Source organism: Protomyctophum bolini, assembly GCF_963924005.1.
Source record: "Protomyctophum bolini genome assembly, chromosome: 7".
In the NCBI taxonomy this organism is placed as follows: Eukaryota; Metazoa; Chordata; class Actinopteri; order Myctophiformes; family Myctophidae; genus Protomyctophum; species Protomyctophum bolini.
This window is the reverse complement of record NC_137868.1, coordinates 19,120,928-19,145,464: the sequence shown is the minus strand read 5'-3', so window position 1 is coordinate 19,145,464 and position 24,537 is coordinate 19,120,928. Positions and strand designations below refer to the sequence as shown.

Sequence of the window (24,537 nt, the reverse complement as noted above, 5' to 3'; positions counted from 1 at the left end):
GGTGCTTTTGACAGTCTATGTCTCTATGAGCAGAACACATGACAGTTCACAACACAGACAAAAATAAATATGACAGAGGCAGCTGATCAATCAGCAGTTCCTATTTTTAGCATCTAAAGAGCCAGTCTACAGCACACTGTAGGCTATGCGTTTTTCATGCTGTAAGCACACACACCACTCGTGCAATGGTGGGACATAACTAAGTAGGCTTCTGGACTTTACTTGAGTATGCCCATTTGTACGAGTATGCCCATTTGTACTCTTAGAATGTTTTTTGTCCTTTTAACTTTAGGTACTTTAAGTATATTAATGTCGATTGACAATTCTTTTGTACTTTTTTAAAGTATAACACCAAATACAGGACTTTACTTTTATATTGGATTTTTATATAGAATGGATAAAATCAACATGGAAGATACTTCTGAACATGCTGCTAGTTTGACCACATCAAATACTCTTTAAACATAAAGAATTTGCTTGCATTGGCTATATCATGCTTCCATATATATAAGACCTTCCTATATGGAATCCAAATGACTGAAATCAGTTGTGGGGACTGAGAACTTTCATGATCCATGATTGCGGTACTGCTACAAAAAGAATCTGAGAACTTCTTCCACCACCACACTTGTTCGTGTCTGTCTTCAAGGTGACACCACCTCCCATCCCCACCCCACAAAGACAAAAAAAACGGAGACAGACATGCCTAATCAATCGCTGAATCAGACCAGAGCAGACAGGTGACGAGAGTTAAAACAGAATGCAAACAGAGGAGACGAGAAGGTTGGGTGGGGGGGAACGAGAGAGGACAAATTAGCAGAGGACAGAGGAGGAGAAATGAGGGTGGGTGGGGGTAGCGAAAGGAGAGAGGATGTAGGAAGGCAAATGTTAATCAAATCAACTTAATCAATCAAATAATTATTTTTGTGGCTTTCGCCTTTATTTTATATATTTTATGGAGGGAGGGACAAGACAGTAGGCTGACAGGAAATGGGGAGAGAGATGGGGGGAAGACATGCAGTAAAGGCCGTCGGGATCGGAAGTCGAACCCGCGGCACACTGCCAGACTGGATTACCAGCCAAGGTGCCTGGACCACTGAGCCATGGCCCAGGCCTATAATTATTTATTTTATTAAGGTATATTATATATCTCTGCTGTCAGGCAGAAACCAGCAGTGATAATGTACAAAATATTAACTTTTCAGGAAATAAACATTTTGCTTGTTGTTTTAGAACATCACAATACTTCCTCATCAAAATCGGTAAGGTGACTTTATACATTGTCACTTGACTGTGTCTTTATATTATCATCACTTTACCCAAATACAGCGGGGAGTGGAGTTAAGAAGTTTTTGACCATTAATGTAGAGAAAAGTATTTTTTTTTCCGTCTGACTTCGTCATTCTAATAAATGATGGACAAATCAAATCATCTCCACGAGTTTGAGTTAGGTGGTTTGACCGACACTTTGAGGAGGTTTAGTCAGAAGCGCTTTTTAATGCTTTTCATTGGTTCAATATTTGTAAAATCCACACGTAAAGGTTGTTCAATAGCACAGGAAAAAAAGAAACGTTGAAAAATGGAGATGGTTTCTGTCACAAAAAAACACGTGATTTGATTAATCAAAAAAGTAATCAATAAGAGAATCGATCCAAAAATAATCAATAGTTGCAGCCATGACAGAACGTGAGAGAAACATAGAGACAGAGAGGAGAGGAGAAAACTAACCAGTTCATATTCGTCAAAGAGCTGTATGAGCGACGGGGGGATGAAGGTGTGGAATCCGTGCAGAAAGGCATTTATCTGCGGTTGGATGGCTCGAGTCATTCTCAGCTCCGTCACCAGCTGTACATACTCCGCCTGTCACCGAGACACAAGGTGGGGGAGAGAGAGGAAAGATGGCGGTGGAGGACACAGAGGAGAGAGACAGGGAGGACAGTAAGTTAAAGGTTTCATGACATTCATTTTTCATTGATTGTTATTTTAGTTTTAGGTTGTTTTTTTGGTTTTCTGACCTCAATTACCCAAACAACCTGAACTTTGAACATTCAGTGGATTGTCTGTGGTCTGGGGTTTTCTCTGTGTGTTCCTAAACCTTTTGAGCTGCAATGAAGCAATTTGCCAGCATTGCCTCTTCGCTCTGGTGTCGAATTTTGTAGACATTCGCAGGCGAACTGCAACACCACTGACCAATCACAACGCAACATTGAAAGTTAAAATGACCAGTGAGCAGGCTCATCAAAAAGGTAAGATTTGCACTAGGCTATTTCTGCTGTGCAGACCCGTTTTTGACCCGAAAATAACGACTTTATAACCTGAATAAATGCCCAAACTATTTTACCGCCCGTGCATGTGGGCCGGTAACAATTGTACCATGTGGGCCGGTACCAATTGGACCCCTCTATCTGTGAAGTACTGGATATGGCCCTGCCTGCAGGGTATTAAAGAAAGGATACCAATTGGCAATTATGACATAAAGCGAGAGGAGAGGAGAGGAGAGGAGAGGAGAGGAGAGGAGAGGAGAGGAGAGGAGAGGAAAGGCTAATATAGACCTTGCGGTTCCCATCCAGTCACTCTACCCCTGAGCCGCTGCCGCCCCTGTCATCATCATGCATCATCATAAATCACATTTCACGCTCAGCCAATCAGCTGAGGACATTCCGTGCTCATACACACAAAGCTGTGCATAGGGGCTAGCGCCCCTCAAAAATACGACCAGTAAATTAAAAGTGTACTGGCCCACTGCTGTAGTGCCTCCTGCCTTGTAAAGCACTGCCCCCCGCAGGCCGCTGTGTGTGTGTGTGTGTGTGTGTGTGTGTGTGTGTGTGTGTGTGTGTGTGTGTGTGTGTGTGTGTGTGAAAGCTGTAGGAGGGGAAAAGATCAATTCCTCATTTATGACCACCAGTGGATGTATGTGGCAGAGCTGGTAGAGCAGCACTCTGCACAACAATGCACCTAAAGCAATAATTACAATTGATTCAGCGTGCAGAGATGAAACCATTATGTTTGAACGTCTTTTCTCTCCCCACTATAACCTCGTATTGACTCAGTTAACTCTTCTTTTCTCTCCCCACTATAACCTCGTATTGACTCAGTTAACTCTTCTTTTCTCTCCCCACTATAACCTCTTATTGACTCAGTTAACTCTTGACACAGATGGTGATTCTACGTCATGAGTCCATTATAGTAATTGTCTACATAGCTTACAGTAGCTCTACAGGAATTCACTCCACATAGTGTATCCACTGTTTCCCAAACAATGGGTCGGGGCCCATTTTAGGGTCACAGAGTGACAAGTTTGTTGGGTTCTTTGCATTTATTACTAGTAGTAGTAGTAGTAATATTAAGTATCTTGCAACGCACAGGTCCTGGATCTCTTGAGAGCAGGAGTGGACCTGGTGAGACGTAGGAGGGGCCCGGGCAGGAGTCAACCCACAGAGCTTAGTCCTTCCACGCGCCAGATTTATCTACCTCCCAGACTACCTCCAGTAGTTCTGGAGCATCGGATTGTGTGGCCCTGGTCTTGCCCTAATGGGACTGATCGAGGGTAGCTACTGGGACGTAAATCTGGAATTGATCACCCCGGCTGGGTCATCTGAGTGAGGGGTATGATGTTCAAGAGACCCGAAACCCAGATGACTTTGGGATACATCATTGTCCCTAACGCACACATCCACGCAATGTTTTTTTTTCTTTCTAGTATTATTATTTATTATATTCATATGTCATATTTCTAGATAATAGTAGATAATCTTATCACGAATCAACACAAAACAATTAGATTAGATCAGAACAATCGATTAGTCTAATTAACCCATTCTGACCGGGCACCCATTTTGGTGTTAGCATCATGTTATGCTTTACCTATTGAAAAATAGCAGATCTACAAGCTCATATCGCGCCACCGAGTGGCGCGATACGAGCTTGTAGGTCTGCTATTTTTGAAAAATTCGAAGAACGACTGACATTTTTAGAATCTGATCTCAGGTCAGAATGGGTTCATCAGACCAGTGTGTGTCCAGTGGAAACCTCGTATGAATCTGATCTCAGGTCAGAATGGGTTAACCACTGCAGATCGTCAAAACGCGTTGCTTCGCGCCGCATTTTGAGCTTGTAGATCTGCTACTTCCTGATGCTTTTGTGTGACGCTGTAGTATGATCAAGTACAGCGTTCATTTAGGAAAACACAAACCGTTACAATAGAAGGATATAAGAGGTTTCTGCCCGACAACAGTGATATATCCGTATATTTATTTTATAATGCTTAATTAAAGGTAGAGTAAGTGATTTCACTCAAAAAGCCTTCGTCCAATCAGGATAGAGAGTCAAAAAACGAAACCTAAGGTTTTTTGACCCCCAGGGGTTAACTGGGGACAGGGAGGAACTCCTTATATGGTCAGCACACTCTATAGTAGAGAGGATTATCACAACAAAACAAAAAAATAAGTTACTTAGGCTAATATAGACCTTGCGGTTCCCATCCAGTCACTCTACCCCTGAGCCGCTGGTCTATATTAGCCTTTCCTCTCCTCACTTACTCTACCTTTAAGTGCCGATGACGTAGATCAAAGTCTTTATAGTGGTTCATGATAAATTGCGGTCGTAATGCTACATACAATATATTAGCATTGGGTTGCTAGGCAATGAAGTAAACAGAAAATGTACTGTAAACAAGATGGCCACGTGCATCCACTGACCATTCGTGTAAACATCTTTTCAAATGCCTTTATCTCAGATTCCTTTCCGAGATTGAGCCCCTGATCAAAATACAGTAAGCAACCAAATAACTGACAATACAATGTCCTCTCCAGGTGAAAAAAATGAAAATACAAGGGTCTGTCACTCACAACACACATCATTTTTCTACATTCGGTTCTGAAAGTGTTCGGCTTCAGGTGGAACCTTCAAATTAAGGGCTTCATTGAAAAATGCTGGCGGTTAAGTTAGAATTAATGAATTAATACCTGGCAGTGACTTAATCGTAATCGAGGCAAAAGTGTAAAATAACGGTTGATTGGTCCCATTGCCCAGCCTACTGTACAACAGCATAATGTGTGTTATGTGGACCAGACCTTGTTGTCCTGGGTCACCAGGATGCTGGTTCCTCCAGGTTTGAGCGGCATTTCCTCCATGGCTCCAAACACGTCCGTCTCCACGGAGAAGGTGAGCTCCAGGCCCAGGTCGCTGATGTCATTGTCCAGGATCCACTGCAGGTTCTTGGCGTACTCCGGATCGATGGACGACACGTCCTGGTAGTTCACTGGGATCCCTGTGAGACACACAGGAAGGAAGTACTCTCGAGTCAGTGGATATATTTATTATTTTCAAAACAACACACAGACGTAAAGGGTGTTCAATAGCACTGATTTATGCAAATACCTCAAAAATGGAGTTAGGCGGTTTCCTCCCGACAGCAAGGATATGCTGGAACCATAATACCAGTAAGACGCGCAAATCCGGGAAGCGAACGCAGCTGAGACCCTGCAGATCATGTCTGTCTGTCTGTGTGTCTGTCCCGCTGTTACTGTATATGTGGACCTGGCCCCTTTTGTGCCCATATATGGAGCTGAGTGATTTGTTTGTGATTGATGCAACACACTCCATATTTGGACGTACACTCCATATTTGGACGTATAGCGGGACAGACAGACACACAGACACACAGACAGACATGATCTGCTAGGTCTCATAGTAAGTGCTCACTGCATTCGCAATCACTGCGTTCGCAATAACCCATTTGGGTCTGACCTCAAAATTTAAAAGAAAATCTTCTAAATCCTCCAGTTTTCTGAAATAAATATTTTCACGATTTTTCAAAAAATAGCAGAGCTACAAGCTCATAGCACGTTTTTTTAAATAGCAATTTTATTCAATAGCTAAATTATAACATAATGTTTAAAACACCAAAAGGGGTTCCCGTGCAAAATGGGATAAGCCTGTCCGATGCAGCCTCTCTTGGTTGTCCATAAATCCCCTTGGGTTATCTGGCTTTATAGCAGCCCTAGGCTCTGGAATGCCCTGCCTGAGGCTAGTAAATTGATTTTTGTAGTGCTGCACTGCACTTACAGTATATGTATGTTTTATCTTGTTTTGTAAAGAACTTTGTAACCCGGTTTCTCTATAAAAAAACATAATTATTATTATCAATTAACGTAGCGACTTAAGAATAAACACATGCCCCGTGGAACCGCCGCAAGGACCCCTGGGGGTCCCCGGACCGCACTTTGAGAACCCCCACACTACGGCACCCCTGTTCATGTTCAAACGTTCTCTTATGGCTCCTACTCGTCTGTATATTAACCCATACGCAAGTTGCAGGTTTCAGAAGGAAATAAAATGGTATGGGAACAACTTTATTGAGTCCTGCTGCTAGTTAACACTTTGACTACTATTCACGATTTGCCCGAGTTAATTAATTGTAGAACACTTTCGCTGCAATACCTGAGTTACCCGAGGTATGTTTTCATTGTTTAATCCACGTTTTTAGTCATACGGGCAATCCACCGGACAGAAGGGAATAAAAAGGTCAGTCGCGCCGACGTGCAAAGGGTTATGGGAAATTGAGTCCCTGTTGTTTACAATAGGAAAGTTGCATAGCAACGTGCGGCTGCCCTGTCCTGCCTGTTGTTGTGGTCGGCCCTTTGGAATATCTTTCAACACTACAACAAGCGATTACACAATTTTAAAGTGGATTTTCATGACAAGCAACTCAGCTATCGGTGCACTGGCTGTTCAAAGGTAACTTTAAACATAGGCAGTCTAGTCTGGAAGACGTTTGTTTGATGCCGGCATTAAAACTGTGTCCGGGTAGCTCGGAGCTGTCACCTTTGGACCACAAGTTCATGGGTTCGATGCCAGGCACTGGCACAGCGTACTGTATTAGTAGCACGGCTTGGGTGCGCCAAATCGTGTGGGTACTGGGAGCTGATGGTAGGTGTGGTGCTCCACCTCAGCAATCCATCTCCCAGGATTCTAGTGCAGTGGTTCCCAAACTTTTTGTGTGTGTGTGTGTGTGTGTGTGTGTGTGTACAGAACTGAATAACAAGGCAGTGCGCTTGGTGAGGGGCTGGTTCTGTCTCAATACTCACTCCACCCGTGCCATACTGTTTCAGCCCATCAGAGATGGTGGTCTGGGTGTACCGAATATTGAATGGGTTTACACCGCCACCAGAACAAGTCACCTTATAAATATGCTCAACAGCGACGACCCCACGGTCAGGGAAATGGCTCGCGAGTCACTCATTCAACACATGCAGCGACGTAAAGTACCACCTGCGCTGGAGAATGAGACGCTGTTCCTTGGATTCAAGACTATGGCGAATGGTAAATTGGACATTAAAGCCGCTGGATTCGGTGTGCGGTCCGACTGGATGGATCTTAATGATCTATGCCAGCGATCAGGATTACAGTTAAAGTGGGTGGCGCCTGATACAACAACTGCTGCGCTCAACAACAGCATCATCATAGATCCGCGTGTCCGTGCATGTGTGACCTACGAGCAGGACGGTGCGCACCATGAACTGTCAATCAAATCCGCGACCGCAAGAGCCACCATTCTAGGAATGAAGCGATCAGAAAGTGCACAACACTGGACCAGTCTGAGGCTGCAGGGAAAACTGGCTCTTCTTCCCTTTGCAAACCACTCATTATCACACTCTATACTGTCAAATAACACCATAGGTGAGGACATTCTCATTTTCACTATTAAAGCCCGTTTACAGGTGTTGCCGACCAAGTTCAACTTGGCAACCTGGTACCCATCAGCACACGACCCACACTGCATCCTACATCCAGTACCACATGACAAAGAAACAGTCGCACACATCTTAAATGGTTGCAGCCACTATAAAGGACTGTACATTGCCAGACATGACCGTCTGGTGGACCTGGTCTCAGACAAGATCAGAGGAGTAAAGGACAGGACAAGAATGTATAAACACAGCACTGTAAAAATAGACTGGTTTGATCACAATGACACGCATGTCAATTCACTACAAAATATTCCAAATACCCCAGATATTGTGTTCATCAATGAAATTAGAAAAACTGTCACTATATTTGAAATAGGCTGCCCATTTGATTTGTATATGGACACTTGTTTTGCATCCAAACTTATGAAATATCAGCTTCTGGTGGAAGGTATTATGGCCTTGGGATATAACTGTCAACTTATGTTTGAGTGAGTGAGTGAGTGAGTGAGTGAGTGAGTGAGTGAGTGAGTGAGTGAGTGAGTGAGTGAGTGCGTGCGTGCGTGCGTGAGTGTGTGTGTGTGTGTGTGTGTGTGTGTGTGTGTGTGTGTGTGTGTGTGTGTGCCTGTGTGCCCGCAGGCTGACGGCATTGCGTCCTCTCCTCCACTGTCTTTCTGTGAGTCCCCCGCTGCTCTGTAGTATAGCCGCTAGCCTATATCAAATATGTTTGAAAATGATCAGTGATCATGGTCAACTCGGGACGGTTCAGATTGGATCTTTGAACACTCACAGATCAGGGGGATCATCATCACTGCAAAAACTGAGCGGTGGTCACCCCACCACCGAAAATCCAGACTATGAATGAGCCTTAAGGGGGACAGGACTACCAAGTCTGGCTGATACCGGCAATAAGCCACTCTTTCTGCTCACCCAGGATGTGCTTGTAGAAGGAGCGTGTGAAGTAGATGTTGACCAGCTGCCGGTGGTACAGCGCCAGGCCCAGGATCTGACCCGCGAACTGGAAGAAGTTCAGATGGTCCGGGTTCACAGAGGAGTTGCTGTTTGGCTGGAATGTGGTACCTAGTATTTACATGCACACGCACATGCACACACGGTGTTTAATGATCTTAAAAATATATTATGATATTAGCATTCAGCAATGATATTCCCTGATAGCACTGATATTCATTATATTCATCATCAACATATTATGGCTGCAACTGACGATTATCTTCTGTATGGTTATTCTATCGATTGCCTTTTCAACTAGTTGAATCATCGAGAGAGAAGCACATTATTATAATCGATCAAAACAATAGTCCGATCAAGCCTTATTTTATTCAACAGTGAAAAACTTAAGAAAAAAAAAGTTGCCGATCCAGCACACGCATGAGCTTGTAGATTGGCTATTTCTGTCTTTCAAATATCACTGCCTCTGAACCTGTCATTCTCTTTACAGCCAGCAACCCACTGCCAATCTGCACTTTGATTACAGTTTGCTTGAATCAATGTGGTGTCGATAAGGCAAATTAGGCAATAAAGAATTTCCATAGTAGAGGTTGATGGTACCGTCAGCTGATTGGGTGAAGAGACCATAGTCGGGGTTGACGATCTCATTGGACAGGACGTCGAACCACTCCCGAACAACACCCTGGCCCTGGAAAACACAACATTACACATTATTTCTTTCTTTTAGACAGTCAAAATTATTTCAGATAGTATCAATTGTTTTGCATAATCGTCATAATTTTCATTTTGTTTCACTTCATAATATTTTTTAATGGTAGCGATTCAGGGCTGGAGCCAGGCTATCAGAATTACTGAAAATACTACAAGATCATAGCGTGTCCCGATGTGGCAACAACAACACAATGAAATTGTTAATTACAATCTTGATTGAAACCGTCAAGTAAAATGTCAGGATCATGACAGGCCTAGCTCTGAGCAGGACTTGACTGTGGACTTCAGACCTAGACTTCAAGCACTATCAGCAGCAACAAGCCAGCTGACAAAGAGCCACAATACAAGACTACAACACAATGTGTCTGCCTCACAATCCATAGTGAAAACTTTTATAATAGTGTCTCTTGCAACACCCACCATCCCCTCCTCTCCGTGGAATCGCACAGCAATGCCTTGCTTGAGTTTCTCATTGGTGGACTTGGAGACCATTTCACAGCTACTCCTGAATATGGAGTCTGTTAATATGACAGACAAAACAACAAGACAAGAAATTTAAAAAAGCACACAATTTCTTCTTATTCAACAAAAGCAGCACAGATGCCAAAGTAGTAAAGGTAGCACATAAAGTCAAGTTATGGAGGAAGCTAGCAGGTTTTAGCACGGATGGAAAAAATAATGGAGTTGAGTTAATGTTGTCTGTTAATGAGACTGGTGTTTTTTTTGTCTGTGGTACGGCATTTAAGTGACGTGATGTGCGCATGCACACAGAACAGCTGATAGCCTAGTAGTGTATGAGAGTTTTGGACACAAAAGTAGACTTGAAATAATCAGAAAACTTCTTTACTGCACTGCAGTAGCGGTACTAAAAACTCTGCCTTGGACGCATCTCTTCTTTGATGGAGGAGGAGGCATTCTTGTCGCGTTTCAAGCCAACAGAACACCAACGAATCAGTACAGTAGCTGTGTTGCTTTTATACCGTGTATGAGAACATTCAGGTAAACAGTTAAACCTGTTGTTATGCAAAGTAATTGATTTGGGTACTTGACACGTCGTGGTGAATCTAGGGGGCAAGTAACCACTGGGTACATGGTGCGTCTTCTCTTGAATCTACAGTAGGGGAGACATTCTATCATGCACACGTGTGCAGTACCGTGCACTGTCCCACATGAATGATCGCATTGTGGCACGTTGTGGGCTTATCTGCTATATTAAAAAATGTAATAACGTGAAAAACTGTTAACATTTTTTAAACATCACAACATCAATCTTATATGTTGGTGTGTGTGTGTGTGTGTGTGGGGGGGGGGGTGTCCCTGGCACAAAATACTTTTCAGATGGGGGTCCTTGATATGAAAAACGTTTGAGTACCACTGGTCTAAGAAGTTAAGAATGAAGGTACAAAAGTGCCAAAGAAATAACTTAAAAAATAAAAGGTGCTCTGAGGTAATGAGGAATGGATGCTGGAGTGAAGGACAGAGAAGGGCAGGGTCTGCAGCATAGATACCTCTGTGGATGAGCAGGATGTCGTTCTCGTTGACCGGTCGATGGACCATGTCGGAGTCGGGCTGGCCGGCCAACAGGTGCTCATAGAACCACTCGCAGCGTTCCTTGAAGGGCTGCGGGTGAAAACCAAACTTCCTCAGCCCTTTATAATGCTAACCCAGCACCTTCCATAAGCTGGAACTTTGTGAGCTTTTAGAGCAGCTATTTTTCAAAAAATGTGAAAAGATGTACTCAGGGTTAGCACTACGTCCTGAGCAGGGCCCAGGGTTCTGAGAACGTTATTTGAAACAACTCCTCTGTAATGCAGAGAGGGTAGAAAAACATCTATTTGCATAATATATGCCATTGTTCTCTATGCAAAAGAGAGAGAGAGAGAGAGAGAGAGAGAGAGAGAGAGAGAGAGAGAGAAATGCACTTCTCTCCCCAGGGGCACAGCGAGAGAAGACGAATCTGGTAGATGAGATCGAATCGGGCAGGTTCAAGTCTGTAATTAAAACAAGGGACCTCTCCCAGGTGGGTCATAATCCATGGGTAACGAGGCTCGCACGCCGCAGCTCAAATATGAATACTGAGCAATGAGCGAGCGAACGCCACCACCAAACACTCGAAGCGGAGCACTTAAAAGTTTATGGAGCTGTGTAAAACGGGAACTTAAGAAGAGAAGTGTTATCGCCTTGGAAATAATGCTGTTAAACGAACCCACCATGTAGACACGGCTTGTCTCAAAATCACTCTTAAAAGTTATAAGGCGTGTCAGGCGCGATTTGTGCTCTGTTGTCGCCAGTGTGGTGCCATGTGGTAGCAGATCTACAAGCTCACGACCTTGCAGTTTCCCATAAATTAATACCCTATTTTAAACTTCATGCTGTGACACTGAAAATGACATATAGTGACATTTCACTATATGTTTTATTAATCTTTCTTTAATCGTAATCAAGGCACAATTTTGAAAATAAGTGATATGGCTCAGACCAGGCTATCACACACATCTCACCTGGCCCTTAATGATGTGCATGAAGCGCGACATGAGCTCTGGACATTCTAGAAGGAAGTGGAAGTGATTAAAGATGATCTTTGGATTCCTGGCACACACAGAGAGAGAAAGAGAGAGAGAGAGAGAGGGGGGAGGTCAGATATAAACGAGGTCTGTCACAATTATTACACAAACTCCTGATTGCAATTGTTTGCGCATCTACACGGCTATTACCACTTTTTTAATTATTATTTATTTAAAGAATAAAGTGATTAAAATATGGGCATTATTTTAGCCACAGTACATTGTTTATTTTGATTTTCAACTGGTCATTGTCAGTCATAAAGATAGACAGTAATTGATCCTTGTGGCGGAAATTCAGGCGCCAGCGGCAGTGCGGCAGTTAAGGTACAGACACAGATAGGAAGAATAAATATCACAAATTAACAAATCCTGCCTACGCTATCAAATGTCGTTACAACACCAAAGAAATACACCAATATCATTTGTATAATAAGTATTTGTCATATTTACCCCATGCAATTTCTGTGTAAAATCTAGAATTCTACTTATGTTCCAATGTTCAATACCAATCATCATGATTGTGTTAGACTTTATAAAAACCAACCAAAAGTTTGATAAAACAAATTAGAGAGAGAGAGAGAGAGAGAGAGAGAGAGAGAGAGAGAGAGAGAGAGAGAGAGAGAGAGAGAGAGAGAGAGAGAGAGAGAGAGAGAGAGGCAGAGAGAAAAGCAAACAGAGAGGCGAGGAGGAGTAACTCAATCAATATCGAGTCTCCGGGTACTAAATGAGGGGGGCTGATATCTGGCGGAGCACCATATCGACTCACCTGGTTACAAAAACTTTGAGCACCTCGTCATGCTTGCAGACAAACTCGATAAATCGCGGCGATGTCATCCTAGATGAGGAAAGAGGGATAAACAGAGACAGGGGAGAGTGAGAAAATACAAATAGGGTAGGGAAGAGCTAAAGGGACAAACCGATTTCACTGCAGCTTTTACTGCAGAGGCATCAGGGATGCTGCATGCAACGCTGACTCACTCATCTGAACACTTTTACCAGCAATTCCAAATTAAACATTCATACTGGCTTATGAAGAGAGACCTGACCGTCGGTTATTCAGAGGGCAGCTGAAAAACAAGGACACCAGATGAGCTAAAGCAGTACTTATTTTAACTGCCAATAACGGAGTTAAGCATCTCTTTGATGATCTAATTGTCATTAACTGTAATTATGGACAAGCAGTTGGTGCTGGAGAGACAGTGTATGAACATATTAGAATCAGGAAAGTGAGAAAAGTCATTGATACTGATAAACCATCCCGATGTGTGTGAATTTACATTATCATGCATCTCCTTCAGATAATGTGAATTCATTCAATACCACTCAATACTGTAATCAAGTAGCTTTTCATGTACTTGCACTTTTTATCTTCCTAAAACAGGGTCTGTCTGTGTAAGTATGTCCTCTCAAAATCAACCTGGGTGGGAGTCAGTGGGATGTCACAGCAGTGACAACACAGAAATGTGTGTGGGGAGTGGAATCACTTGGCACAACGACAGGAGAAAGATTCTTTTTGAGGGTTTGACCACTATTGACTTCCAGTATGAAATTAAAGTTAAATTTAATTATAATAAAAAAATAAAAAGTATAAAACATGTATAACCACTTGAACCATAACATCCCTATTCTGGGGGCAACATAAACAGTCTACAATCTACACAATCACAATGCGCAATGCTTTGTGGAACATGACAAATATTTTCGTGTAGATATTTTAGTGTAGTCCAACAACAGTGCGTAGAGTGTAGAGCCCAATGCGATCAACTAAGAATAGTTGGCACTGATGATCGGTCCAGCCGTTTGTGAGTTTAGCTCCAGATACACTTAACAGTACAGACACAGACACAGACACAGACACAGACACAGACACAGACACAGACAGACAGACAGACAGACCCATGTCTAGTGGGCTGACCTACAGAGATCCATTCCTCACCCTTGTGGCATCTGGCAGGAGCAGCACATGTAGAAGGCCTGGATGACGGCGCTGAGGCGGCTGGCCGTCATGGAGATGACGTCCTCCCCGTCGGCGTACACCTGCGGCGTTTCCCCCACGACCTGTGGGCGGGTAGGCCCGTCGTCATGGTTACTATGAAATCGTCTAATCGCAATTATTTTATCACAATCATTTCCATGTCGAAAGCCTTTCGTACATTTTGAAATATTAAAAAAGCTGAAATGGCAGATGTAGATTCAGCTATTTTTACATTTTCTAAGTGGGAAAAGATCGAATGTGTCAGTCATTTCATTGTGTATTTTTATTTAAGTTATTTGTCATATCTACCCTGTGCAAGTTTTGTTTACGAAGCCTAACTAAAAAGGCAAACAGAAATTTTAGTTGTATTCCAACGTGTTCCAACGACAAAAACACAATTAAATCGTATAATCTCAATTATTTGTGCGACAATTAATGGCCTTGTAAGATGACATAATGGTCACCTGCGGGTCCAGCGAGGCCGGCAGCATGGCGGCGGACGGGGGGGGAGGAGCCCCCGGTGGCGGCGAGGCGGCGGAGGAGGCGGGGTCTCCTCCTCCTCCCACCTCCCGCTGCTTGAGAAGGAGGGAGGCGATCTCGCTGCCCGGCGACGGGGAGCAGGGGTCCTGGCTGCTGCGGTCCAGCTCGGTGGAGATCAGCACCAGCCACTCGTCCAGGGAGTGCCACAGCAGCTCCATGGGCTGGAAGGAGGAACGCAGAGAGAAACATTTATTACAGGCCTGGCCGGAAACCCATGTCCCATTTCTATTTTCTTTCTTTTGGGTCTGACGATGCCGATCCGGAATTTGGAGAGTCCCGATTTTTTATGAACAAGCAGGCAAGGAAATATAAAATAAACATACACTGTATTGAACCACTTAAATAAAAATATTCTAAAGTGATCAGGCCTACCAGGGAAAAAAAGCTAGCGGATGTTTACTTCAGTTTGAACCGGAACAAAACAATCGGCCATCTCACATCAGAGCAATGGAGTTCGTTTGTCTGTGCGATTAAAGTTTTAGTCATATCCAAGTCAAATTAAGCTCTAATCAACCCTGAATAACGCATTTTGAGCGCATTATGAGCCATAATGCAAATAAAGACGCCATGCGTGCGTGCATGCGGGGATTCTTGCCGTATTTACGTGGACGCGAGCGGTCGTTAGCTAAAAATGCAAAAAAGAAATCCCTGGATTAACCACAATAAATCGTTTTCTCGGGCATGGCGTCCTGGACAAAGGTAAGTTTATCTCGTTATCTCGGGCGTGGTGTTTCAAGATTTTCAAAAAAGGAAAAAATAATAATAATTGTGTGCTTGTATCTGTAATTTTTTAATAGCCAACAAGAAAATCCAAAATGACAAAATTTCCCTGGTTTTAATGGATTCCCAAAAATATATGTCAAAGCCGATCTACAAGCTCACAGCGTGTCGCACTGCGTGACCTTGTAGATCGGTTATTGTTTTATTCTTCAGGAGGCCAGGGTGGGCATGGATAAAAACCACACACATTGGCCATACTGATGTCATCAAAGTTAAATAATGGCCGACATATGCGTCTGACTCTGATTAAACGTGAAGGGAGGGAGAAAGAGAGAAAGAGATTGTGAGAAACGGTGAATCACAGAGACGAGAGACAAGACAAGACAGACAGAGAGTGACCCATTTAGTGTAAATAGCAGAGGAAGGTCTCATTCTTTCCACTTCACGCGCTTCCGCACAGATGGTTAGTGTCTCATTGACTAAGCTATTCATGCAAATCAAGTTGTCAAACAATCACACCCCCATGGAGATAAGATCTCTGTTCACAACCTCACAACGGCAATCATTTTAACAGAATCATCACCCAGCACAGCACAATTTGACCATCACCAGAGGGGGAAAAAAGAAGAAGAATCTTAATTGCTTGCACATTAGATTTACAGTCAGTGCTGCTAGATGGATATGTTTTTTAAATGAAACCCAACTCTCTTGAGGTGTCTTAACAGTGTGCAGAGATGTCACTCTGCAAATCACCATAGATGCTGATATATTTGACACCAAAAAGATGACAGTTGTTTTTGCAAGATCATCAGCTTCCTATAAATCGTGTTACCTAGTTTATACAACTCACATCTAGGGCATCATTATCGCTCCAAGTACTCTGGTGGTCCCTCTCTGGTGCCCTCTCGGACTGCGCATGCAGGTGTCTCGCACGCATCTGCATCGCCAATGAAATGATTTCTTGTTGTCATTGTTTTTAGTTGGAAAGACAAAGGTGAGCCGAGCAAAATCCCAGCAACAGGCTGGATACTATTTGCCTTGTTATGTGAGCTGTGTGGTGAGATTAACATATTTTTTAACCCATTAAGACCTGAGGCTGGTTCTACAAATGCCTTCTAAATCGGTAGTTCTCAAACTTGTATTGTGCCAAGGAACCCCAGATTATTATTTTGTTGTCATGGAACCCGAGAACAGACTAATTACCATGCATTTTCGGTCTGACCCAGCCCGAAAACGTTGGGGTCGGGTTCGGGCAGAATTTGAGAACTCTAAACCAATGTTCCAAATTCTATTCAAAATTTCAAATTCTAATGTTGCTAAATATAGAGCTAAAATCACACCTGTGTAAAGTGAGGGGCGCTCTTATCATCATACGTCAGACTCATCACACATCATCTCATGCTGACCAATCACAATTTGTGTCACATTTGTCTTCAATGTTTGCGTTTACACACTTTTGTCTCCAATGTTTGTGTTTACACATACCCTCAAAGCTGGACATAGGAGGAGCTAGCACCCCTCAAAAATAAAAAATGGCACAGATGCTTAATGGGTTAATATCTCAAGACCTGTATGTTCCTACATAATTAGCATTGGGTTGTTATTCACTGCTTGGGGTATAGCGTACAGCGGGTAATCTGTACCGAATCAGGACATTTTGGGTAGTTGCAGATAAGTTGTCTGTAATGAATGATGTGTTCATTACGTCCTCCTTTGTGGCGAGCAGCACCCATCTGTGACTGCCATTTATTCCAAGCAAGTTAAAACAAATGTTTTGCAGCGAGGCCCTACTCCAAAAAGAAAGGAAAAAAACAACAACATAACAGCAATAAGAACTTAAGTTAAATTCTCGTCTCTCGTTTGATTTCTGTTGAAATCAAGGTCACGTTGTTCCTCGTGCATGTGCAATGTTAAAAATATTTCTAGTGGATGTCTACCGTGATTGCACGCTAATTGAATATGTATGATGAACAAGGGGTGAGCATTTAGTGGTGTCGCAGTGGCATTCCAATATGTACTTCATCAGTGACACAGGGTGTGTGAGACCAACTAGGGCAATCAGTTCCTTTTTAAATACAATTCTCCGGCTCACCTCAAATACTTAAGTTCTTACATCCTTGCTCTACATTGCAGGCAAAGAGATCAACTGTACTAATTGCTAATTACTAATTACTAATAGTGCCTACACTTTGGAACACACTGCCCTTAGAGATCAAGCATGCTGAATCAGTGTCCTCTTTTAAAACCCTTTTGAAAACACACTTTTATAGATTGGTCTTCACTGCCATTCTCTATTAATATTTTTTTCCCCTTTCCCTTACTATATTTTGTTGTTTATTGAAAAATGTTCTACTGCTTATTTTGCCGTTTGTCTATATGTAAAGCACTTTGTAATGCAATTTTGAAAGGTGCTATATGAATGAAGTTTTATCATTATTAATACTAATTGGGTCAACTCCTACAGCTCAATATCCCTCAAGATCACAAAAAGCTTCACACTTCAGCCAATGAAACCCTCTAGAGTAGTAACTACACCGAGTTGGCTATGTACTTGTCAGCAGAATTATGCATGCTGGGGTCCAAGTGGTTAAGCCATACATCCACATCTCAGCTGTCGGGCAGAAACCAGCCAACTCCAAAATTCAGGAAATGAAAAATATATTTTTAAAACAGCAATACTGCCTCACCAAAGTTGGTATGTGACTTTATATATTAATTGTCAGATACTAACTTGCATGAGAGGGGGAGAGGGGAGTTAGCTCCTTTAGCAAACAGTTTGAGGGTCTAATGGAGTTAGAAGGTTTTGTCAGAAGTACTTTTAATGCTTTTCATTGGGTCAATATGTTTAACCAACACACAGACGAAAAGGGTGTTCAATAGCATTGATTTATGGGGAGAGAAAAAAATGTTAGCTGGTTTCTGCCGGAGAGAGACGATATCTAAGTTCTTATAACATTATGTATAACATATAATCATACTATAAGTACAGCCTGCTGTAAGCTCCTACTAACCTTAAAGACTTGGCTGCGCTGAGTTTTGTTCCCGTTGTACCCCATGTCGTTCCCGTTGTTGTTGGGAGAGGAAGGACCCAGGCGGAAAACATGGCAGAATATGCGCACAATCCTCAACAGACTCTTCATCTGAGCTTCATAGCTGCTGGAGAGACTGGAGGATGCCAGAAGAAAAACAAACAAACAAGCAAAAAACAGAAAAGTTACAACCATTTAGACGCTACCTATACTTTGTTGACTGAGGTCCCCCAGTCTATACTTTTTTCCCTCTACACCAAATCCTTTTGCTGAAAATACTGATCTTCAAGCTCACAATGCATCGCAAGATTGTAGAGTGCATATTTGTGTGTGTGTGTGTGTGTGTGTGTGTGTGTGTGTGTGTGTGTGTGTGTGTGTGTGCATGCGTCACCCCGTTGTGTCTATAATACTATGAAACGATTAGGAAGTGATGCTGTTTAGCCATTTGCAGTGACACCTTGTGAGTGAATGTCATGAGATCCAATGACGGGGCACAGCTTAGGGTGGTGAGGGTCGTTATTAATATTCCTAATTTGACGATGACAATAAAAGCATACTGACAACAGGCTTTACCTGAGGAGTTTGTGTCCGTTGGTGGTGGCCACTTCAGCCAGACTGGTCAGTATCCTCTGGTAATGACCGTCACTCTGCTGGGACACATGCTCCATGACCTGCCTGAGCTACACACACACACACACACACAGACACGCACGCACACACAAAAAACAAAAACACTTCATTATCATACATTTTTGGTCGTTCTGCAAATTATTTCCTCCCCCACACACACACACACACGCACACACACACACACACACACACACACACACACACACACACACACACACACACACACACACACACACACACACACACACACACACACACACACACACACACACACACACACACACACACACACACACACAGTGTCACTGCTGTTGCATCCACCTGCCAATGAGGAGCCCCCACTGGGAGGACATAGAGCCTTCGTCCTATACTCCTCCCACCCCAACACTCCCTGCTGACAGGTGCTGTCGTGCTGCCCCCCAGCCCGTAGGAATACAAACATCACCCTCTCTGCCCGGCTTCCATCCCCCATATACGGTCCAAGCGGTTCGTCAACAATCTAGATCAGGGGTTCTCAAACCGTGGGTCGCGACCCCTAGGGGGGGTTGCCAAATTATTTTGAGGGGTCCCCCTTTTTTTTGTAACTGAATGGCTGGAAAATGGAAACGAAGAGTTTATCTACTATACAAGTGAAAAGTGGTACCCATACTCATTCTTTGTGCTCTATCTCCGACCGAACCACACTTTCACCACACATCTCTATATGCAAAATAAATTCGGCACGCTCCCCGAACTGACATAGCCTATTTTTTAGCCGTTCAAGTGTCTTATTTACTCGGCATATATTACTTTTATGAGGTTTTCCTACACGGAACACGGAATCACTGCTGCCCCAACACGGTCAAAAACAAGCCCAACAAGCCCACAAACAAGCCCTTTAAACCACGCTACTTACATACACTACAACTCGCTTACAATTCGCAAACCTGGCAACACCCTGCCTCTTACGTCACCAGCTCTGTTCCTCCTGGGCTCCGTAGTCCGTCGCGCTCACAATCTGTCGCAGCCATCTTGCTTTTCATTTACAGTGGACATTTTATGCAAATAAATTAATTATAGGTCCAGCAAGCACATCATGATGGTCTGTTTGTGCTCAATAGGTCACAATAACATTCCGAATTTAGGTGTTGTGTTTTGTATGACCTTTTCCCCAGTAGTAGTTTCATATCTATCTCAGCTTTTGCCTGATAGCACACATGCTAACGTTAGCAGCATTTGATGACAGGCTGCCACTTGCCAGAGCGCACACACACACACACACACACACACACACACACACACACACACACACACACACACCAACATGCGACTCATTAAATAACTCTATTTCTCCGCACGCGCGCACACAACATTATTCACGTGAAATGCGTCACGCCAATATTGAGATAGGCTACCAATATGTGGGTATAGCCTACAGGGAATTACCGACGGAGTGTATATATACACACACACACACAGTCTACGTTCACTTAATGGGGCCAGTCTTTCACAGTGACACACATGTTACATGAACCACGCGCCCGGGATGGTTTCTACCCCTCAATGTCGTATTTGCTGCGCCCTTCTAATGCTGCGCCACGCCTACTCTACACTCACTGCTTGCAGCAGCAGCACTCGCTGGGAGCTGGGTCTGCAGGCGACCGTGTGTGTGCGTGCGTGCATGTGTGTGTGTGTGTGTGTGTGTGTGTGTGTGTGTGTGTGTGAATGAATAAGGCGCTTATATCGCTTTTGCTCAGTGGATGGCACATTTACATTAAAAGCTATCGGATGGACGCGTGGATAACGGCATGGTTGTGTGCACTCGGAGGGAAAGGTTCCATATAGCTTCCATGCTAGCTGCTTCAGACACAGGGGAGGGGAGGGACATTGCCCGCCTCACGGGACTCCTGTGCGAAATAGCGCTTATGCAACAATTACCCAAAAAACAACACCTCAACTCAATGTCATTGTGAATAACAATTTCGAGCGAAAATAAAATTTTTGGAAGGACACTTTCACCCAGTATGAAGCGAAATGTGGAAGCCGTGTGTGTCACACCAAAAAGGGTGACCTATATCATCCTGTAACGCCGTGCATTATGTGCTTGCGTGCGCATTTCCCAAATCTCAGTCATTTATCCACACATCGCTCTGTGTGTGTGTGTGTGTGTGTGTGTGTGTATCACTACATTAGTTGCCTGTTCAAAACTAAACTACACTTTATGAAATCATTGTTGCAGCCTACACACATATATTCAGGCCCATTCAGAACACATTTCCCAAATCTCTGATTTATCCACACATCGCTCTCTCTCTGTGTGTGTGTGTGTGTGTGTGTGTGTGTGTGTGTGTGTGTGTGTGTGTGTGTGTGTCGCGTCGCCCTCCAGCTGCAATTGCGAGTGTGCGCTGTGTGCAGGGCACACAGCTGAGTTTAAAAACACAGCTGAAACATGAAGTGGACTCTGTCAACTCCTGCAAATTCCTTCTTCCCATATTGCGCTGCAACGACACTGGGATGAGCCCGGCGAAGCCGGGCGAAATTCTAGTATAGTACATGCATAAACTTTCCTTAATGATTATATCTGGTTTCAGTATTCATTTATGATATATTTTTATATTATTAAGGTTATTTTTGTAGTCAGTTTGTATTGGTGGTGGGGAGGGGGGCGGGGGTCGCGAGGGGGTCCACAGCCAAAAACACAGAGAACCCCTGATCTAGATAGACGCTCGACAATGCCGGATGATTCTATGATTCTAACCCACAACCTCTGTGGGTTCGAATCCACCCCAGCGCATGAATTCGCTTATTTTAAGTGTAGATTAGTGCACACGCTGCACAGCCATCCTCCACATGTTTGTATTCCCTTTTGTTATTGATATATGATATTGTTCTAAACTGTATTCTCATATAATTTTTTTGTATTGTTGTTTGTTGCACTGTTGTTTGAGTGTTGAAAGTTCAAAAGGACCATAATGGAAACAACATTTTAAAATAGTCATACTGTTGTACTTAACTACTATAATGTTAAATACAATATTCAATTCAAATTAGGTGAAAAGCACAAATCGTACCATATTTTCTTTGATGTCATCGTTCTGCGTCATCTGGATGAGGGTCTCGAACAGCCTGCCGTGGTGCTGGATGAGAATCTCACACGTCTCTCCGTAGCCCCCCTGAACACCAGCACACAAGATTAACCACATGAGCCCCAAGCGTCCCTATTCTGGGGTGAACATTCAGCTAAAATAGTAGAACCCGTTGTGAGCTTGTAGATCAGCTATTTTCAGCGAAGACATTGAGCTAAGAGGGAAACAGGTAGGGGACTGGTCAAGTATCGATGCATGTTGCAAGGAGTTGCATGGCAAATCATTGGTGTGGTTTGGGCTTTGCAACCTATACATTGTTAAACCTTTGAATACTCTGTGACTCATTAGTTGTTGCTGTACATTTAGCAACATCATTCTTTTTTTAATTTGTTGAATGAGAATTTGAAGGTTTTCAGAAACGTCAGGTTAGGTATTAGAAGGAGTTTTTAGAATCGGCCTCAGGTCCAAATGGTTACGTTCAAACACAATGAACCACTGGGAGATTGAATGGAGCATTGTCATTATTGTCGAAGGCAGTAAAAAACATGACAGCTAATGTGACGTGACAGCTATCTATCGACCACATTTTGTCACTGACGTAAAACAAAATAAGAACTAAGCTATGATGAGAGAGAGTAAAACTAATACTAAATATATTGACAATTTTGTCAATATACAAATAAAAACTAGACTAAAATGTTAAGGAGGGACTAATGGAGAAGAGCATGCAACCAAGTGTAAAATCAGGCATCACGATGCCATCAAGGCCTGCCGAAAAAAAAATCCGTCGACAAACACCAACTGTAGATTTAGTCAAAGACTAAAATCCTATGATATTTAGTCGACTAAAACTAAAACCTTTCAGATACATATTCATATGACTGAAACTAAATGAAAATGCATTCAAAAGACTATGACTAAAACTACATCAAAATGTGTGGTCAAGATTAACACTGCTCACTTGCACACAGAGATCCAGGGGAGTGACTCCGTTCCTATCAGGAAGGTACTTTGCACTTCGAGACAGTAGAATCTGGGCCGTGTCTCTCTGCCCGTGACTGTGGAACAATGCAAGTAGGTCATTGGAAGGGCTGATAAAAACAAGCTACTGTAACACAGGGCCAGTGGTGTAAAGTAACTAATTACATTTACTCAACTACTGTACTGTACCTGTTTTTTTCTTCACTTGAGTATTAGCCATTTTCAATATTTGTATTTCTACTCCACTACATGTCAGAGGCAAATATTGTACATTTACTCCACAATTAATTGAACTTTAACTATTATTATTTACTTTGCAGATTTGGAATATTATTATAAAACGTCCATTAACCAATTCAACCCTATATGATACTGTACTTTGGCTATTGGCTATGTTTTATACATATTGAACTTGTGAAATGGGCCATTCTGCATAATGAGTACTTTTACTTTTGGTACTTTAAGTATAATTTGATGCCAATATTTTTGTTCTTTTTACTCAAGTACATTTTGAATACCGGACTTTTACTTGCAACTACATTGTGGTAATTATACTTTTACTCAAGTAAAAAAAACGTCTTCTTCTACCACTGTACAGGTCAGTTCAAATGCAATGGTTAGAGAGCAGGAAATAACAATGCTCAACAATGACAGTGAAAGACAGGAACAGAAGGGAGTCACAAAGCATGTCGGTGATGACATCACTGAAGTGCTATGCGACGCACAAACTTCACCTGCAGGCGAAGTAGAGAGGCGTTGCTCCGGACACATTGGGCCTGTTGATGTCAGCTCCGCTGTCTAGCAGGCACAGCACCGTCTGCCGAGAGGACACGTTATTAAACAGACTAAGTTGTTTTATTCCCCTACCAACATTTGGGTTGTGTTTATACCATGGAGCTCCCAAAAGGTAGATTGTGATCTACCAGTAGATAACAAAGGCTGTGCAGGCAAATCACATGACATGGACACGTGTGCTGCGTTCACGGGAAAAAGAACGCTTGCGTTCTCAAGTAATCGTTTGAAAACAGCATGCCTTGCTCAAAAAACACTGTGAAATAACTGTGAAAAAAATGAACAGGAAGCAGATCAGCATCAGATTTTTCGATCGCCTCGCGTTTAGTTTGGGACAGCGACTCCATACCTGTGTTTTTACACAAGATGGTGCTGTTTGCTCGTCCAAACACGTCCTTTGCAGTGCATGAGTACTTAGAAGGTAAGAAAATACCAAAAGAGCATGGCGAGGGGAGAGAACAGGGGTCGGGGGAGGGTTGTCTGTAAATACGTTTTAAAAAATAGCGTTATATTCGGTGTCACAACATGCTTCCATAGAAGGCTTCTATGGAATCCAAATGACTCTAATCAGTCGTGGCGACTGAGAACTTTAAAGATGGAGTGCCGTGATTGTTTTCCACCCTAAAACATGATCATCAGGTATTATTATTATATAAGGAGGAAGATCTTTTTCAAAAAAAGTATACAGTATTTGTTCAAATGTGGACACCAGTTCATTAAGTATGCCTGGTTTGCCTGGTGGATGGATAAAGGGGCAGGTGTTAGGGGAGGGGATGATATTGTGATGGCACTATATCACTGTTTTTTTCATTGGCACATTTGACTGTCAAGGTTTCAGCCTCCAGGAAGAAACCCTAAATACAAAGGGAAGAC

At 43.0% G+C, this 24,537-nt stretch overlaps 1 protein-coding gene across 4 annotated transcripts in view; it reads right to left on the bottom strand.

The window, feature by feature from the left end:
* Nucleotides 1–24,537, bottom strand: part of hace1 (HECT domain and ankyrin repeat containing E3 ubiquitin protein ligase 1) — a 35,915-nt gene that overhangs the window by 6,210 nt on the left and 5,168 nt on the right. For 3 of the 4 annotated variants that reach the window (XR_013964346.1, XM_080767826.1, XM_080767828.1), the window contains 16 exons: nt 23,607–23,689; nt 22,853–22,949; nt 21,877–21,978; nt 18,770–18,876; nt 18,179–18,332; nt 16,018–16,104; nt 14,372–14,608; nt 13,869–13,990; nt 12,699–12,767; nt 11,870–11,957; nt 10,877–10,988; nt 9,789–9,886; nt 9,258–9,345; nt 8,619–8,768; nt 5,073–5,269; nt 1,729–1,860 (listed from right to left, as the gene is read on the bottom strand). Coding sequence is in view for 3 of the 4 variants with exons in the window: in XM_080767826.1 (XP_080623952.1) it covers nt 1,729–1,860; nt 5,073–5,269; nt 8,619–8,768; nt 9,258–9,345; nt 9,789–9,886; nt 10,877–10,988; nt 11,870–11,957; nt 12,699–12,767; nt 13,869–13,990; nt 14,372–14,608; nt 16,018–16,104; nt 18,179–18,332; nt 18,770–18,876; nt 21,877–21,978; nt 22,853–22,949; nt 23,607–23,689 (1,923 nt within the window). In the remaining variant the exon portion in view is untranslated. The remainder of the gene's footprint in view (nt 1–1,728; nt 1,861–5,072; nt 5,270–8,618; nt 8,769–9,257; nt 9,346–9,788; nt 9,887–10,876; nt 10,989–11,869; nt 11,958–12,698; nt 12,768–13,868; nt 13,991–14,371; nt 14,609–16,017; nt 16,105–18,178; nt 18,333–18,769; nt 18,877–21,876; nt 21,979–22,852; nt 22,950–23,606; nt 23,690–24,537) is intronic. The other variant, XM_080767827.1, reaches the window with a different exon arrangement.